The sequence below is a fragment of the Malaclemys terrapin genome, chromosome 10 (genome assembly GCF_027887155.1).
Source record: "Malaclemys terrapin pileata isolate rMalTer1 chromosome 10, rMalTer1.hap1, whole genome shotgun sequence".
Taxonomy (NCBI): Eukaryota; Metazoa; Chordata; order Testudines; family Emydidae; genus Malaclemys; species Malaclemys terrapin.
Genome location: NC_071514.1, coordinates 20,074,976 through 20,091,160, shown reverse-complemented (window position 1 = coordinate 20,091,160; position 16,185 = coordinate 20,074,976). Strand labels below are relative to the sequence as shown.

General features: G+C 39.1%; 3 protein-coding genes across 4 annotated transcripts in view; 2 read left to right on the top strand and 1 right to left on the bottom strand.

The window, feature by feature from the left end:
- The window catches only part of GALK2 (galactokinase 2), a 69,333-nt gene extending 67,118 nt beyond the window's left edge, over positions 1 to 2,215 (top strand). The window contains exon 10 of the mRNA XM_054041547.1: positions 1,684 to 2,215. Within this exon, the coding sequence (XP_053897522.1) occupies positions 1,684 to 1,891 (208 nt within the window). The 3' untranslated portion in view covers positions 1,892 to 2,215. The remainder of the gene's footprint in view (positions 1 to 1,683) is intronic.
- The window catches only part of FAM227B (family with sequence similarity 227 member B), a 175,359-nt gene that overhangs the window by 747 nt on the left and 158,427 nt on the right, over positions 1 to 16,185 (bottom strand). The window contains exons 13-17 of one of the 2 annotated variants that reach the window (XM_054041545.1): positions 15,745 to 15,904; positions 6,194 to 6,272; positions 4,899 to 4,973; positions 4,349 to 4,418; positions 2,371 to 2,413 (exon numbers count right to left, since the gene is read on the bottom strand). In XM_054041545.1, coding sequence (XP_053897520.1) covers positions 2,371 to 2,413; positions 4,349 to 4,418; positions 4,899 to 4,973; positions 6,194 to 6,272; positions 15,745 to 15,904 — 427 coding nt within the window. The remainder of the gene's footprint in view (positions 1 to 2,370; positions 2,414 to 4,348; positions 4,419 to 4,898; positions 4,974 to 6,193; positions 6,273 to 15,744; positions 15,905 to 16,185) is intronic. The other variant, XM_054041546.1, reaches the window with a different exon arrangement.
- The window catches only part of FGF7 (fibroblast growth factor 7), a 119,967-nt gene continuing 119,596 nt past the window's right edge, over positions 15,815 to 16,185 (top strand). Inside the window, exon 1 of the mRNA XM_054041552.1 lies at positions 15,815 to 15,923. The gene's annotated coding sequence lies outside the window, so the exon portion shown is untranslated. The remainder of the gene's footprint in view (positions 15,924 to 16,185) is intronic.

The following is a 16,185-nucleotide window of genomic DNA, read 5'->3' as shown; positions in this document are numbered from 1 at the left end:
GTCCTCATTCACTATTATATCATTAACATCATGCCCAATTTTGTCAGCCCTAGACTGTGATTGTCAATGAAGAGAATCTCCCAATGTCTAGATATTAGAAGCATATCAAAATTATTTGATCTAGTCAGTGGGTTGGAAACTTCATGACAATGGATTCTCTGGTGAGTTTTCTAGTTCATCCTGTTTTTGTGGCATTTTTGACCCAGCCAGAGGAAACCTTCTCATGGTGTTGTCCTGCTCCTTCTGGATTTGGCTGGAGCCAGGCAATGCAAATATGCAAGAAAATGAATTTACAAAATAGAATGAAGAATTTTTCTGAATTCCAGTTAGATTTGGTTTGAGTCTTGCAGATTAGGATCATAGGAGTTGCCAAAGGACCAGTATCCTGGCTGTGGGAGTGGCTTGTACCTTGGATCTTTCAGCAGAAGGAGCAAGCAAAGAAATGTCATTTGTTTGCAGTTGTCACTCCCCATTGGCTTTCCTATGTGGGAATTTTTCTCTTTAAAAATATTTAGAAATAAATTGTACTAAAACAACAAAGGTCTTTCTATGCTGGTATGAAAAACAACAAATGGAATAATAGAAAACAACTATTACTAGTCTGAAAAGACAAACTAGTGTGGTATTTTGTCACATGAAGGACAGAAGTGCACACGTAGGACCAGATTCTGATCTCAGCTGCACTGTTGTAAATCCACTCAAATCAAACAGCATCAACTACCTGAAGGGGGGTTCCAAAAAGGATGAAGCGAGGCTGTTCTCAGTGGTGGCAGATGACAGAACAAGGAGCAATGGTCTCAAGTTGCAGTGAGGGAGGTCTAGGCTGGATATCAGGAAACACTATTTCACTAGGAGGGTGGTGAAGCACTGGAATGGGTTACCGAGGGAGGTAGCGGAATCTCCATCCTTAGAGGTTTTTAAGGCCCAGCTTGACAAAGCCCTTGCTGGGATGATTTAGTTGGTGTTAGTCCTGCTTTGAGCAGGGGGTTGGACTGGGTGACCTCCTGAGGGCTCTTCCATCCATAATCTTCTATGTGTAACCAAGGTCAGATTCTGGCTCTTAATTTTTGTTTTTAAGGCAGACCAGATGGCTGAGTGATGGGACTCTTAGTCTAACTTTTTTTTTTAAATTTTGCAGTACTCCTTTTTCCTTACTAGCACTGTGACTAGTCCTGAATAAGCCCTGAATCTTCAGAACATGTTATGTCTATACTGGAACAGCAGAAATGTATAGTGTGCTGTCACTGCCACATTTGAAAATGTCTTATATGAACAGACCTTGGGCAATTAGTGCATGAACTTTCCTTTATTTTTGTCATGTCCTCCTGTCTTAATTTCTGGTGTTTTAAGACTACTGCTAACTAATGCCCTTCTACTACTTTATTCACTCAGCTATTTCAAAGTCTTTAAACATTTTAAGAGAGGATTATTTTTGCACTTGATGGCAATAACTATATTTCAAAATTTAAGTTGCCAAATTAAATTTGCAGAATTTAAGTTGTCCAAAACATTCAATGCAAATAGAATTCAAATATCTCATAAGACCAAGTGTGCCATATAGTTTTGAAAATGAGAAATAAATGCGTCCCACATTCACTGTGCTCTGTAGGCAGTTTATGTATGACAAATGATCTCCTTTGATATATTGCACTCAATTTTTTATTGTTATTATTATTATTGTAGGCAGTCTGGGGCCATCGGGTCACGCTTGACTGGAGCAGGATGGGGCGGCTGCACTGTGTCAATGGTGCCTTCTGACAAGCTGAGTACCTTCCTAACAAATGTGAAAGAAGCTTATTACAAAAGCAATGACCAAAGGTTAGCTCTGGAGAAGAATAGTCTGTTTGCTACCAAACCTGGAGGTGGAGCTTTGGTTTTTCTTGAGGCCTAAAGAATGTAAAAGTTTCAAAGAAACTATGTAGGGCATTTGGGAACTGGCAGGACTTCCTATGCCACAGTAAATTAATCCCTTTTCTGTTTTGTATTATAATGAGCAGTTGCTATTATCAAGATACATTTCTGAAGAAACAATTAGAAGAGGTTTCTTAGGCTTTATAATGCATTTTTCCATACTAAAAATATCCTTCCAATGAAAAGCAGCCTAAATACTTATTTCTCTCTGGATTATGCAATGTAAAGGTGATTTGCTAAAATATATTCTTTTGAAAAACGGAACAAAGCAGACAATTCAAATAAAGAGGAATACTTTTCTTAAGCAAGTGTTTTTTTCTTTCTTTCTTTCTTTTTTTTTTTTACTGATATAAAGGTAAGTGCAAATTGAATAGAGAGCTATTTCACTTTATAAACCCAAATGAGGTAATATTCAACCCCTAATTTCAGGGGGTTGCTTTAATGTTGGGGTTTACTCACTTCTTCCACTACTGGATGGTTTCTTGTCCCATGTTGCGAATTCCTGTGGAAAACAAAAACGCAAATTGAATTGTTAAGGGAATTGCAAATGTTTTGCTGAACATTGAAACTTTTGTAGGATTCTCAATGAGGAAAATATATGCTATTATTTTTGCAGTGTAATATTAGAGTAGCACCTCTAGACCTCAGTCAGCCATTACGGCCCCATTGTGTTAAGTAGTCTGAGTTTATTGTTGCTACTGTTTAGAATGTAGTTAGCACAGTATTTTTACAACATTTGAGACAACTGCCAACTCTTTCCAAATCCTGAGGAAGCTGAGTGAAAGGCTTCCTGGTTTCTTGGCCAGAGTGAGTGGCATCATAACTATCATAAAGGCTGAAAGAGCTACTCGAGTCTGACTCCTCTCTTCCACGCCATAACTTCCTCAAACATTTTCCTTCGGAGCTAAAGTTTCTCTTGCTTGGTCTTAGGCCAACAATGACATTTTGGGTTTTAACAAAATATGTTCTACTATTTTTGAGTTGTGCATCATGAAAAAGATATTTCCCCTAAACTACCAAATAGCCAAGCAGACTTTATGGTGGTCAGACAACTCAATAACAAATTAATTTTAATCTTTTTATGTGTTTGCAGAAATTTGGCTCACAGATGAAAAAGCTACAAATAATTGAAAGTTGCCCATTGACTATGGATAGAACTTAATTTCTGTTATTCTTTGACTGCTCATTGAGGAAACGATCCTCTCACCAAAGTAAATGGGTTTGGTGTAGGGTTGGCCTCCCTGGGAGGAGGGGGTGGAGGTGAGAGCAGGACTTGCAGATACTCTTGGCAGCCTCAGGGTTGCAAGAGTAATAATTAATAATGGAGCATCTGCAATCATGCTTCCTCTCCCCCCCAGGACAAATGGTTAGTGGCTCCAGCCTAGTCTACCCATCCCTTATAGTGGTGAGGAAGGAGTCTCTAGGAAATTCTGCTCTGTAGTATGCAACATTCTTGCTGCCTGCCCTGTGTAGTGGAACCTCAGAGGTTTTCTGGTGGCAGGACCCCTGCAGCCTTGATAGACCAAGCAAGATTTGTCCGTATATATATCTAGAGCTACACAAGTTTGACTACAAAAATCTGCATTCAAATAGACATCTCTCAGAAGAGATGCAGTATTACCCGGGTGAGGAGTGAGTTCTGGGATGCTTCTGACCCAGTGAAGGAGGGGTGCCAGATTTGAACCAAGAGGCCAACACAGACTTCCAGACTTTCTCAGGAGTCTCACTGGGAACATGTAAGGGTAACATTAAAGGTGGGGACTTCTGCTCTTGGGGTGTCAGAAACAAACCGAACACTGAGGGATCAGAGAAATAAGCTGATGGTTCTCAGAGGAAGAAAGGCAAAGGTTTAAGTCAGGGCAGCTGAAGAAGAAGAACAGAACGATGGGATTGTGGGGAGATGAGTTAGAGGGATCTGGTTGGTAGGGGGAAGGAGGGCAATGAGGGATGTGGATAAGAGTAGGGAGAGAAGCAGAATTCCTCAGAAAGGTTCTAAGCTGAAAACAGACCTCCTCTATGACTGCTTATATGAGCTTACATATGGGTTATATGCTGTTAATGTGTAGCAAATGTGCAGATTTTCAGCCAGACCTGCAAACAAGGCAGGCAGGATCTTCCAGAAATGGCAAGATAAACTCAGAGATCTCCAAGAAAGAATAATTTGGCATTTAGTTTCCAAATTACTTTTCTCTGATCTCATTTATTACCATGTTGCCAGAAACCTTGGGTGTAAATCAGTTATTATTTATTTTCCTTTATAAGTACATAACAGCCACCATAGCATATTATGCACTGTACCATTCACAGGCCTGCTTTTCTAATGGCTTAGGTGTGCATTATGTTTGCCCAAGTCATAAGAAAATCTGGATCATATTTTTGAGATTTGGAAGGAGACTGGAGAGACTGTTTTTATTACTGCATTATTATAATTACATACCAGTTCATGCATTAACATATCTGCGCTCAGCCTTAGTTCAGAGGGATTCTTGGAGGTGCTCTCTGTCAGTCTAGGAACAGAATAAAGGATTTTTTGCATCAGCAACATTTTAGTAGAAGTTGGGCATGACATTTTTTGTAGTTTCTGAATGTCCCCAAATATGTGGAGGTCAGTTTTCATGGTTCATCAAGCTGCAATAAGTTTCATAGCTGAGCTATCAGTAAGTTTGTTAACAGATATCTTTATCGATGAAATAATCATGGACATATAGGGCTGGAAGGGAAGTTGGAAGGGACCTGGAAGTCCGGCCCTCATGCACTGAGGCGGGACCAAGTAAACATAGACCATCCCTGACAGGTGTTTGTCCAACCTGTTCTTAAAAACCTCCAGTGATGGGGATTCCACAGCCTCCCTTGAAAGTCTATTGAAGAGACTAACTACCCTCATGGAAAGGTTTTCCTAATATCTAAGCTAAATTTCCCTTGCTGCATATTAAACTCATTACTTCTTAGGGAAAACCCTCAAATGTTGTAAAATGGTTAAAGCAAACCTTCTAAACTTCTGGTTAATTTCTTTTCTCTGCTTTTCTATTTCTGAAATGTCTTCTCTACACTTATTCTGAAATCTGCAAAACCAAAATTGAGTACATAAAATTATTTAACTGCTTTCAATGGGAATTCCAAATTACTCAACTTGCACACATAAGAAATGTATTCCAGCATTTTATGCAGTCACTGAAAATATGAGAAAAGGGAATTTTTAACTTTTATTTGTTATTTAAAGGAGAAGTTGATGAAACTTTATGGTTGGTATTTTAAAACTTCTCCAGCGATCAAAGAAACATAGCAGAAACAAACTGCGAACATTAAGGGTTAGAAATAAAAACTGACAATACATTGGGCTTTTATGGTTATAAGAAAGCATTGAACTCCGTTAATTATTGAAATATGGGCAGTGAGGAGAGGGACCACAAAGAAGGGGAAAGTTATACATGTTATAGGTCCATCCTGTTGCCTTACCTGTGAAGAAATCTCTGCATAGCAATAATAGTAAAACTAAACATCCCCAAAGTGCTATGCAAACATCTAGAGAAGTAGCTACTACCCAGAAAGCATGACGAAAACCTCAGTGTGTATGTGAGTTTCTAGCACAGCTCAGACTTCTGTATATGCTGCGAACATGTTTAAAACAAGGAAGTCTTTCCAGAATCGTGTTTATTTAAATCAGCGTTTTTTCTGACTCAAGGGACAAAATATTTTCTACCCTTTTTTAGCTAAAAGAATTCAATGTACATATTTAAAGTAGCTTGTTTTTTTAAAAAATAGCAGAGAACTTGAGCAGTGGTAACGCATCCTATAGTGTGCGTTATAGTTATTGATGCAGTACGATGGATGGTTTTTATCTTAATATAATGGCTATGAATGTAACATTCAATGGCTGCAGAGTGAGTTTAATCCTACTGTGCAATAGAGGAGATCTAAATCTTTCCAAAAGGATTGATAGTAAAGATACTGCCAGACTTTTAACTGCAGCAGCATTGCCGGGTGCCATATTAATACTCTGTATTATCTTAATCCTATTGACAAGCACTTCTCCAGCACAGTATTCACTGGTTTCATATCTTGTGCACGTGGGGCCTGCTCTTGTTCCACTTCAGAATCAAGGGGAGTTTTGCCATTTACTTCAATGTGGGGAGGAGGTAATCAAAGCTGTATTTTTGACATTTAGTATATATGGCAATCCAATAGATAGTGTGTAAATAATTACTATCTGAGGAAAGGGTTAGTACCCGGACTGGTATCACTCTAATGCCCACATGTATTTTAAAAACTGCTTTAAACTTACACAGTATAATCCTCCTGGAATTTCCTTCTGAGCCTTCGTGTTTCTTTAATAACTTCTTGATAAGTTGGAGCAACTGGCGTGCTACAATTGCAGTCAAGTGAAAAGATTTATATTTTCAGACATTTTGGGAAGTTAATTGGCATGCTATATATCCCAATCAAATTTACAGAAGGACAAAATCAAACAAAGTTACCCCCCAAAACAACATTCAGTTCAGATCTGTGTTGTTCTAAAAAAAGATACTACAATAATTAAACTGTAACTGTTATGACTAGTATTGAATGATCAGTTTACAGATATGAAATATATGCATCATCAGACAATTAAGTGAAATGAACTGTAGAAAGGATTCCTATTGAGAAATAAGAACCCACAAAAGCAGACTGTTATGGTTCAGCATTATTCACACTGTAAACTAAGCATGTGGAATGTTCAATTACATAATAAAAGTTTATTTCAAGACAGTTGCAGGACTGGTTAATGGTAGGATGGCGCAATATAAAAAACGATGCCAAAGGAAAGGTGATATTTTAATTGGAAATTGTGCTCTGTGACCTAATTACACTAAACCAGATTGATGGATATTCTGTGTGCTTGTGGTTGTCAGGCAGACAGAGACAACCAGTCATCCTGTCACAACCCTGTATTCTCAGCTCTTTTGTTTTAGCTTTTCTCCTTTTGCCATTCCATTACCAATAACACAAAGACAAAAAATTATCCCTACCCTGGATCTAATCCCTTAATATGTGCCCCCTCTTTCTGGTCTCATGTCAAAGAATAATTTTCAGGTAATGATCTTCATGTTCCATGAAGCCTGCACTTCTAAAGGATAGTCTGATTGACCTTCCTGTGAATTTCTGCGTGGATTTTAAACTGTTACTTAACAATGGAAAAAAACTGAAATTACACTGCTGGAGAGGGTCTGTTCATAAGAATGCAAGGAAATCTTCATAGCCTTCAGTTTATCCTTGGCCTTCACCTCTGTTAATCAACCTGGTTCACCGCAATAAGATGACAGCTGCCAGGAAGCTGGTGGAAGCATTGCTCTCCTCCATGTTGTAGGGCGGTGATTCTCAAACCCCTTTTGCACAGCAAGCCTCTGAGTGAGACCCCTGTATAAATATTTTAAAAAGTGTTTTTAATTTAACACTATTTTTAAATGATGTTTGTTAATAGCACTTTTCACAGCAGACTTGCTAGCTTGCTGGGAGGCATTTACTCGCAACCTCCACATAATAACTTTGCAACCCCTTTAGGGGTCGTAACCCCCAGTTTGAGAACCTGTTGTAGGGCTTGATCCTGCCACTGACATCAGTACCTCCCACGATGAGCTCCTTATTTACAAAGGTACAGATTCTGCCACCCCTATTCACACTGAATACTACTCAACACCTTCCCGGTCTCATTTATTTCAGTGGAACTTTATTACTCAGCATGAATCTGGCCCTAATGGTCTGAATTGCTGTTTCACTCTAAACTTATTGATAGTTTTTGTTAGACTCGCTGCTTCTGCAGAGATTTGTTCCTTGGTTTTACTTCAGCATCTAAGTCTTAAGTACAGGAAAATGCCAAGATAGAAGGAAAAAAGAAAGCTTCAGTCCAAGCCATTGGAAAGATTCCTGAGGTCTGCTCCAATGCTTTAGCAGTAAAATCAGCAGATGAACATTGTCTCACTTGGGGTGAAATCCTGGCCTCCTTGATGTCAGTGCGAGTTTTGCCATTGACTTCAGTGGAGCCAGGATTTCATCTTCAGTTCCTGGCACTCAGTTCCTCGCAGTGCAAGATTCCTACTGAGAAAAGTGCAAAATGAGAGTAAAAATATTATCAAGTGAGGCTGAAAGTATTAACCACCTTTCAGATTAATCATTAAAATGTTATGGAAATTAAAAGTAAAACCTTGAGATTACTTGGTATTTAAGAATTGGTGGTTGATGTAGAAGCAACAAATCAGATGCGTCAAATGCTCATTGGGTTTATTGACTAGATTTTAAATTGGAAAGAATCTCAGATAACAGGCAAAAAAATTTCTACTGCATCCCCAAATTAAATCAATCAGATTATTTAACTTTCTCAAAATTCGTGATGAATTGATCTTTGCCAGGAGAATTAATACCTGGGAGACAATATGTATTAATATTGAAGAGATAAAAAAGAAATGTACCTTCTCTCCAATGATGATCTTGGCACATCAGACACAATTCAATACAAAAGTTACTTACAGCTGGAACACATTGGTGCCCAAGCAACTGTCTTCTTTCCAGCCAAATTGGGTGTGATTTTGGATGGGAATTAAAAATCTTCTCTTTGACAATGATCAAAACAAATGGTTTCTTGACTTCAAATTAGTTAATCAAGGGATCCTGAAGCAGATTTGGATACAAGTTGTAGTGCAGTTTCCACTGAAGGTATTATTAAAGACTTTCTCTTTGCCTGATTAATCTAATGAAGTTCATTTGTTTTCACTGTAGAGCTACTTCCAGGTGTCCTAAGTGATCTTTTTAGCTATGTTCGTTAATGAGTTAACTTTTTTTTTTGTCTTGGGTGACAGACATTTTTAATTTTGTTCGTTATGCTGCTTTAATTTTTTTGTGATTTTTTTCATTAATTCAATCTATAATTGATATTTGAGCAAATTGTACTGATTAATTGTTGGAGAACTGTTTTCCTTTCCCCTAACTGAATATGTGTGATTAGAATCTTTCATTATCTTCCTTTCTTGTAACCCTTGTTTTCCCCTTCCTATAGAATATTGAGATGTGTTTATGGAATCTGATTTTTTTTTTAAAGATTCAAACAAATATATAAATAAAAAATGCAAAATGATAAAAGTCTAGTGTTCCTTATATGCAAGTTATATGATGGCTTCTCTCTGAAGAATTTAGACAGAACTGGGTGAGAAAACGCATTCTTGAAGAGGAATTTAGACAGCCATTTTTGAGAAGAAATAGGAACTGTACAGGCTATGAGTTTTTTTGAAATTCTACAGAACCTAACCCCAACTCCCTTACTTCCATAGCTGAGTTAACAACCACACTAAAAAATAGGAAATAAAATGTATCTGAACCAAGGGACTCTAGTAAGGATTTACAGAACTTCCTTAAAATTAAGTGAAGGCTACATAGTAGAGCCATATACTTGATCTAAGCCAGATATTAACTATGACCTCAAGGAACTTAATGGGGGGGGAGGGAAGGGGCTGAAGACCAAGAAAAATACTATTACATTGCTTTTAAAATCTTTTATGGCAAAAGCCTGAACCCTGAGGGTATTTTCAACTAAATTCCTGTATAATTCTTTATGGAGGAAATCAACTATGTCAACAGCAGAACAGATGATGAGTTTTCAAAACCCTTTTCTTTAGTTCCTTCTTCTCACAAGCCCAGCTGACAGAGTGAAAGGTTGTGGACTAATGTCCTGGCCAGGTCTTTGTTTCTTGGTGGAGATAAACAGATGTAGCTGAAGATCTGTAACTCAGAAAAGGCTAATGGGGAGGTGATGGGCCACTGTTGAAGCTGATTTTCAGTACTTCCCAGCAGGGAAGCAAGATGCCAGCTTCTTTGAAAGAAGCAGTTACTACAACCTCACTCCAAATAAATAAAGAAAAAAATCTTGATGCTGACAAACTCTTCAGTTATTGCCCTGTTTCAATATTCAGAGTGTTCAGATTTCCTTGATTCCAGTCAATTTGTTTGTTTGGACTGGATGTAGCATAGAAACTGTATTGATCTTGCTGGTTGATAGTTGATAATCTCGGTATCCAGGTTCACTCTCTTAGGTCTGTCAGCTGTCTTCTTGACCTTTGACCATGGGGTACTATTCATACAACTGTGGACTCTAGCTGGGGTAGATGGAGTGACTACTGGTGCAATCCACAAAGGTAATTAGGCACCTAAGTCCCCTGGGTAGGCATCTAAGTCACATTTTGTAGGCACCACTGTGAAACACAAAACTGCTGTTCAATTGCTTCCTAACCCTGTAGGGACCTAAACTCACTCAGCCCTGACATTTTTGCCTCTGGAGTATGCGCTCTGCAGCCTCACTCCAGGTATCTGGGCGCCTGTCTTCTGTGTAAGGTCCTGGGCGATTCACAAACTGGGAAAGAGCCATTTGGCCACCTAAGTTGTGTGAAGGTGCCTGATCCAGTAGGCATGCTGATAGGGCACCTATCAGATCAGGCCCCTCAGGCAAGTTCACGTCAAACAGCTTGAGTGGGGAGGGGACTCCCCCTTAAAACTGCCAGCCTCGTGGATAAGGTACTCACCTCTGATGTGGGAGACCTCCTGCCTGGTTTGAGTCCCTCTTCCTCCTGAGGAGGAAGACAGGATTTGAACAGGGATCGGCTACCTCTCAAGTGAGTGCCCTAATCACTAGACTATAGAGGCATTCAATCTCTTTCATTGGCCCAATTAAGACGTCATTATTAAATTATGTAATTAAAGTGGAACAACTTCAATAGGAGAAATGGACACATTAGAGTATTTCATAGCTTAGTGGTTAGAACTCTTATGTGAGCCTCGGCAGATCCCTATTCAAATCCCTTCTCCTCATCAGGAAGAGGGGGGTGTGAACCAAGGGAGCTCCCACATGCTGGATGAGTATCCTATCGATGAGGCTGAAGGTTACAACAGAGGGCCTTCCTCTCCCCTGGCTGTTTTGTTTCAGACTGACCCGTGACTTAGGCAGCTGAACACGTATCTTTCCCCAGTTGCTGGGTCACAAGTGACATGGGTGCCTCCCTGCAACCCAGACTTAGGTGCCTGTCTCTGTGTGAGGTGCAGGGCTTAGCACACAGTCCTCTAGTCAGTATGTCCCATTGGGTAACTGAGGTGGCGCCCGATCTACCATGCTGGTATTGTGGCTCACATTCTAAGGCACCTCTCTCTCCCTATTTATTATATAGGGAGCCTAGGTCCCTAACTCAGGCTTTGTGGATTGCAGTGTTGTTCCTGTGATTTTTCTAGGCACCACAACACTCAGCATCGCAATGCCTAAATTCCTTTGTGGATCCCACCCTACTTTTCTTCAGAGAGATGACAAAATAGTTTTAAATAATTGCTTATCTGCCCCCATGTGCTCTGCTACGGAAGATCCCACCAGATTTTGTTCTTCTGGCACCCAAATTCCTTATACAAGTTTTCAAAAGATAAGCTATTGTATAGTCAATTGTCACTGAGTAGCCTTCACATTATTAGATGGATTCTATAACCTGTGTCCTTTACTCAATACTAGCTAGTTTGTTACTGGATTTCCATCATAGAATGATGTAATGAGTTGTGGGATCTATAAAATGTAGCTGTTAGCATTAAATTAAAATAGTAGTCTCACCTCAGTTCATTCTTTCCAGACCCTCTTTCTGTTCTTCCTCCTTCGGCTGCCCACATACAGCAAGAAAATCATATTTAGAGCCACTGTAGTTGATGGCAGAAGGATCTTGTGAAAGCAACATTAACTTCTTGTAGCAATCTGAGCGATGAAGCTTGATGGTAGTTAAGTACATTTTTTATTTCATCATTAACAAAGTGGCAGTGAGTTTGTGAGCTCTGCCAAACAAGCCTAAAGGGTTTGGTTTTTACAAAGTTTGAAATTCAATGGTTTGTTTTAGCTCCACTAATGAGATACTTTTTCCTCCACCAGTGTAGGTGGTTTTGTATTTCCGAAATGAAATTAGAACACCAGTTGTTGCCTGATGTTTTTATTTATCTTTGAAAGTGCCGACTACTGGGCTGGTTTTCATAGTTTTAGTGTTTCCAGAATGGACTTTTGTACTCTGCATTTCTATGTCTAGGAAGTATTTAGTGAGAAGGATGATACTTAGAACTCTGATTTTATGGCATCTCCTCTTATTTGCTTTGTATGTTCAATGGAGGCTGTCTTTAGTTCCTACATATATTTTCTGGAGATAAGGAGTTTCTTTTTCTTGTAAATTATGACTTTGTAACAAGTGCCATTAATGACAAAGGGAGTAACCATTCTTCTCCAAAGATGCTCTAAGTCTGCGGCCAAAATTGTGCACTTGAGTTATTTTATGATGTTCCGTGCTGCGTCAAGATCTGAGTGGTGCACTGAAATGTAGATATTTGTCCATGTTTTAGGGGTTTTTAGATTTTTCTTAACATGTCTTCATGAGCTGCCTCCTGCTCATTATTTAATGCATGAAAGACCATCCATCTTGTTCTGTTTTAGCTGTGAAATGAATAGATGGTTTTAAGCTTGTGACGGGTTGGATCATAAAACCCCCTTTGGGATTGCCAACTGATGTGCTGAGACTACTTCTAACCCGCTTTCCCTGCCAGCTTGGGACTCCAGAACCTTGTCTGTTTGAGCCAGACACGCTAGCCTGCTACAAACCCAGACCAAGGTCTGAACAACGTCCCTCAGAAGCTGCAGGCTTGAGTGAAAACAGTTTAAGAAGTGTTTCTGTCCCCAACACTCAGATGCCCAGCTCCCAATGGGGTCCAAACCCCAAATAAATCCGTTTTACCCTGTATAACACTTATACAGGATAAACTCATAAATTGTTCACCCTCTATAACACTGATAGAGAGATATACACAGCTGTTTGCCCCCCCAGGTATTAATACATATTCTGGGTTAATTAATAAGTAAAAAAGTGATTTTATTAAATACAAAAAGTAGGATTTAAGTTGTTCCAAGTAATAACAGACAGAACAAAATGAATTACCAAGCAAAATAAAATAAAACACGCAAGTCTACACCTAATACAGTAAGAGTGTTTCCCAAACTTGGGACGCCGCTTGTGTAGGGAAAGCCCCTGGCGGGCCGGGCCGGTTTGTTTACCTGCTGCGTCCGCAGGTTCGGCCGATCACGACTCCCACTGGCCGCGGTTCACTGCTCCAGGCCAATGGGAGCTGCTGGAAGCGGCGGCCAGTATGTCCCTTGGTCCGCGCCGCTTCCAGCGGCTCCCATTGGCCTGGAGCAGCAAACCACGGCCAGTGGGAGCCACGATCGGCCGGACCTGCAGACGTAGCAGGTAAACAAACCTGCCCAGCCCGTCAGGGGCTTTCCCTACATAAGCGGAGTCCCAAGTTTGGGAAACATTGCAGTAAGACAATGATTACAGATGAAATCTCACGCTCAGAGATGTTCCAGTAAGTGTCTTTTACAGACTAGCCTTCTTTTAGTCTGGGTCCAGCAATCACTCACACCACCCGTGGTTACTGTTCTTTGTTCCAGTTTCTTTCAGGTATCCTTTGGGGGTGGAGAGGCTATCTCTTGAGCCATCTGAAGACAAAATGGAGAGGTCTCCAAGGGGATTAAAAGACTTTCTCTTGTGGGTGGTCCCCCTCCCTCCCCCCGTGTAGAATCCCAGCTACAAGATGGAGTTTTGGAGTCACATAGGCAAGTCACATGTCCATGCATCACTCAGAATTTTACAGGTGGCAGCCATTATTCACATGCTACCTTGAATGTCCTCAGGTAGACTTCTTATGTGGATTGGAGGCTTCCAAGAGCCACTGTCCGTTATGTGTTTCTTGATTGGGCACTTAACTTGCAAATTCCTTTCTAAAGAAGCTGACCAAATGCCTTACTAAGGCTACTTAAAATCAAACAAGTACACAGCCAATATTCATAACTTAGAATATAAAAATGATACATGCATACAAATAGGATGAATATATTCAGTAGAACATAACCTTTGCAAAGATATGTTACACGGCATATGTAGCATAAAACATATTCCAGTTATGTCATATTTACATTCATAAGCATATTTCCATAAAGCTTTATGGGATGCAACGTCACGAAGCTATTAAATCAAGCTATGAAAAACATCAACATCTTGTTTTTTAGGGATGACTTGGATGTGGGCTATATAGTGTTTCCAGCATTTAGAAAGTGAGACTGTAATAAAACCTGTGATTCCATGAATTCACAATTCATACTTTTCAGAGAGAAAATCTGAACATTTTTGAAAATCAAGATCATGCACATTGTGTATTACAATGAAAGTTGCTACAAAAGCTGATGTATGAACCACCCATGGGTTAATTTACCTATTTAATCTTTATATATAAAGGGACAAATGATGGCTGCCCAGGGTGGGTGCACTCAAGGGGAAGCGTCTGCATTCAGCATACCCATACACAAGGCAGATAATCTATTTTTGGGGCCCTCTGCTCACAATCTGAAGAACAACTTAGCAATATTTTTAGTCTAACCTCCCATAACCAGATTTCACAAAAAGACTGAACTTATCCCACTAGTCAGCTTAATAACATTACTAACTTGCATATTTCAAGAAAATAAAAGAAACCTCAAAGAATATTAAAAATAGTAAGTTATAAAATGTAAAAGGACATAAATGAATCTTCCAGTATACCACACGTTATTGCAGAACTTGCCATACTCAGTGGAGTTGCTCAGGATTTAAACTGCTGTAACGAAGGTCAGAATCTGGCCCCTAACATACTGAAGTAATTGGAATTACATTGGAGTACAGCTGGAGAGAGAGAAGAATCAGGCCTATAATATCCACTGGCATTAATGTACTGTGTAAATGAACTGTGACTTCAGTTAAACTGTATTAGCTACTATGTAAATAATTATAAAGCACTATCTCTAATACTAAAAATCCTGATCCAGTATAACTAAAATAAAGATTGATATTTAAATCCCTACCAAAAATGAAATAAACTGCCAAATGGTTGCAGAACAGTCCCCCTCCCCCCCCCTTCCCAATCTATCATGTGGAAACATTTTGGTACACTGGAGATCCCAACTATGAAAATTCACATCAGAAAATGCCTGAGGGAACTCATGTATTAATCTTTATAGAGAATCATTAAATCCACCAAAAACAGACAAGCTGGAAACAATTATACACGTAAGAAAGAACAAAATTAATTAATAAACCCTCAGTTTCCAAACTCATTGGTTTAAAATGTAAACACAAGTGATAGGTACACTGTAGTCACCACAACACAACAGATGGAATCTCCCAAGGTTTAGGCAGACCTATACCAGAGATGTGTCCAGATCACACAGTTCATATCCAGGTTCAGATCTGAATCTGAACTTATTTAGAGGTGTTTGGATCCAGGGTTCTGGTTCAAGCTGAAAATAGAAATAGGTTGATCTGTGAAGCTGGAATTCGGATATGAGTTTCCCTAATATTTGGGAAGTTTTGGATTTATGTTTCTGGTTCAGACTTATCTCTGATATATAAAAATAAAAGACAAAAAGTTATGGAGAAGTTTCATGTAGACATTTTAAATAATATGTTATGTTAAGGGATAACAGGATCAGAGACCAATCACATTCCATCTTTATGCTGTACATCTGCTAAATTTTTCTGTTTTGCTCTAACCGCTTGATGAGATATTCTGCATTACTGTGGTCTGTTTTAGTCTAGCGAAGAGAAAACTGTCAGACTATCTTGAACATAATGAAAAAAGAAAACAAAATGCATGGGTAGACTTTAGAAATGCATTCACTTTTTTTTTCCTTTGGCTATATTAAACCATTTTAGTTAAAGGCTTAGAAGAATGGTTTATAAAAACACAGCTCAGATTACAGCAGAAAAGGATATGGTAGCTTGCAAATTTCAGTACGATTCATCTTGTAAGTCAAATAGCTTGAGACACCATCAGTGATTTCATGCAGCTTAAGATAATATGAGACCAGAGGACTTCGACCACCGATTCTGAAGAGTACACGCTGGAAGTCGGGACCTGAGCCAATATAACAGGACTGTACAGAGTGGATAAAGGTCAGCTAAGCATATTATTATAGGACTAATTTTCTTGCAAATATAATAATATAGCAAAATGGAATTTGGGATATACATATTATCAAATATCCTTGATGAGAAATGAAAAAAAAAATTCTAAAAATCCTTAAATTATAAAAAAGTTAATATGCTACTTATTGTGAACCCAGGATAACCAGATACTATTGTCTCTATAGAAGACTGGGGGTAGTCATCTGTGCTAAAACACGGGAATGCACTTGTGTTTCTTGTCAGTATTATA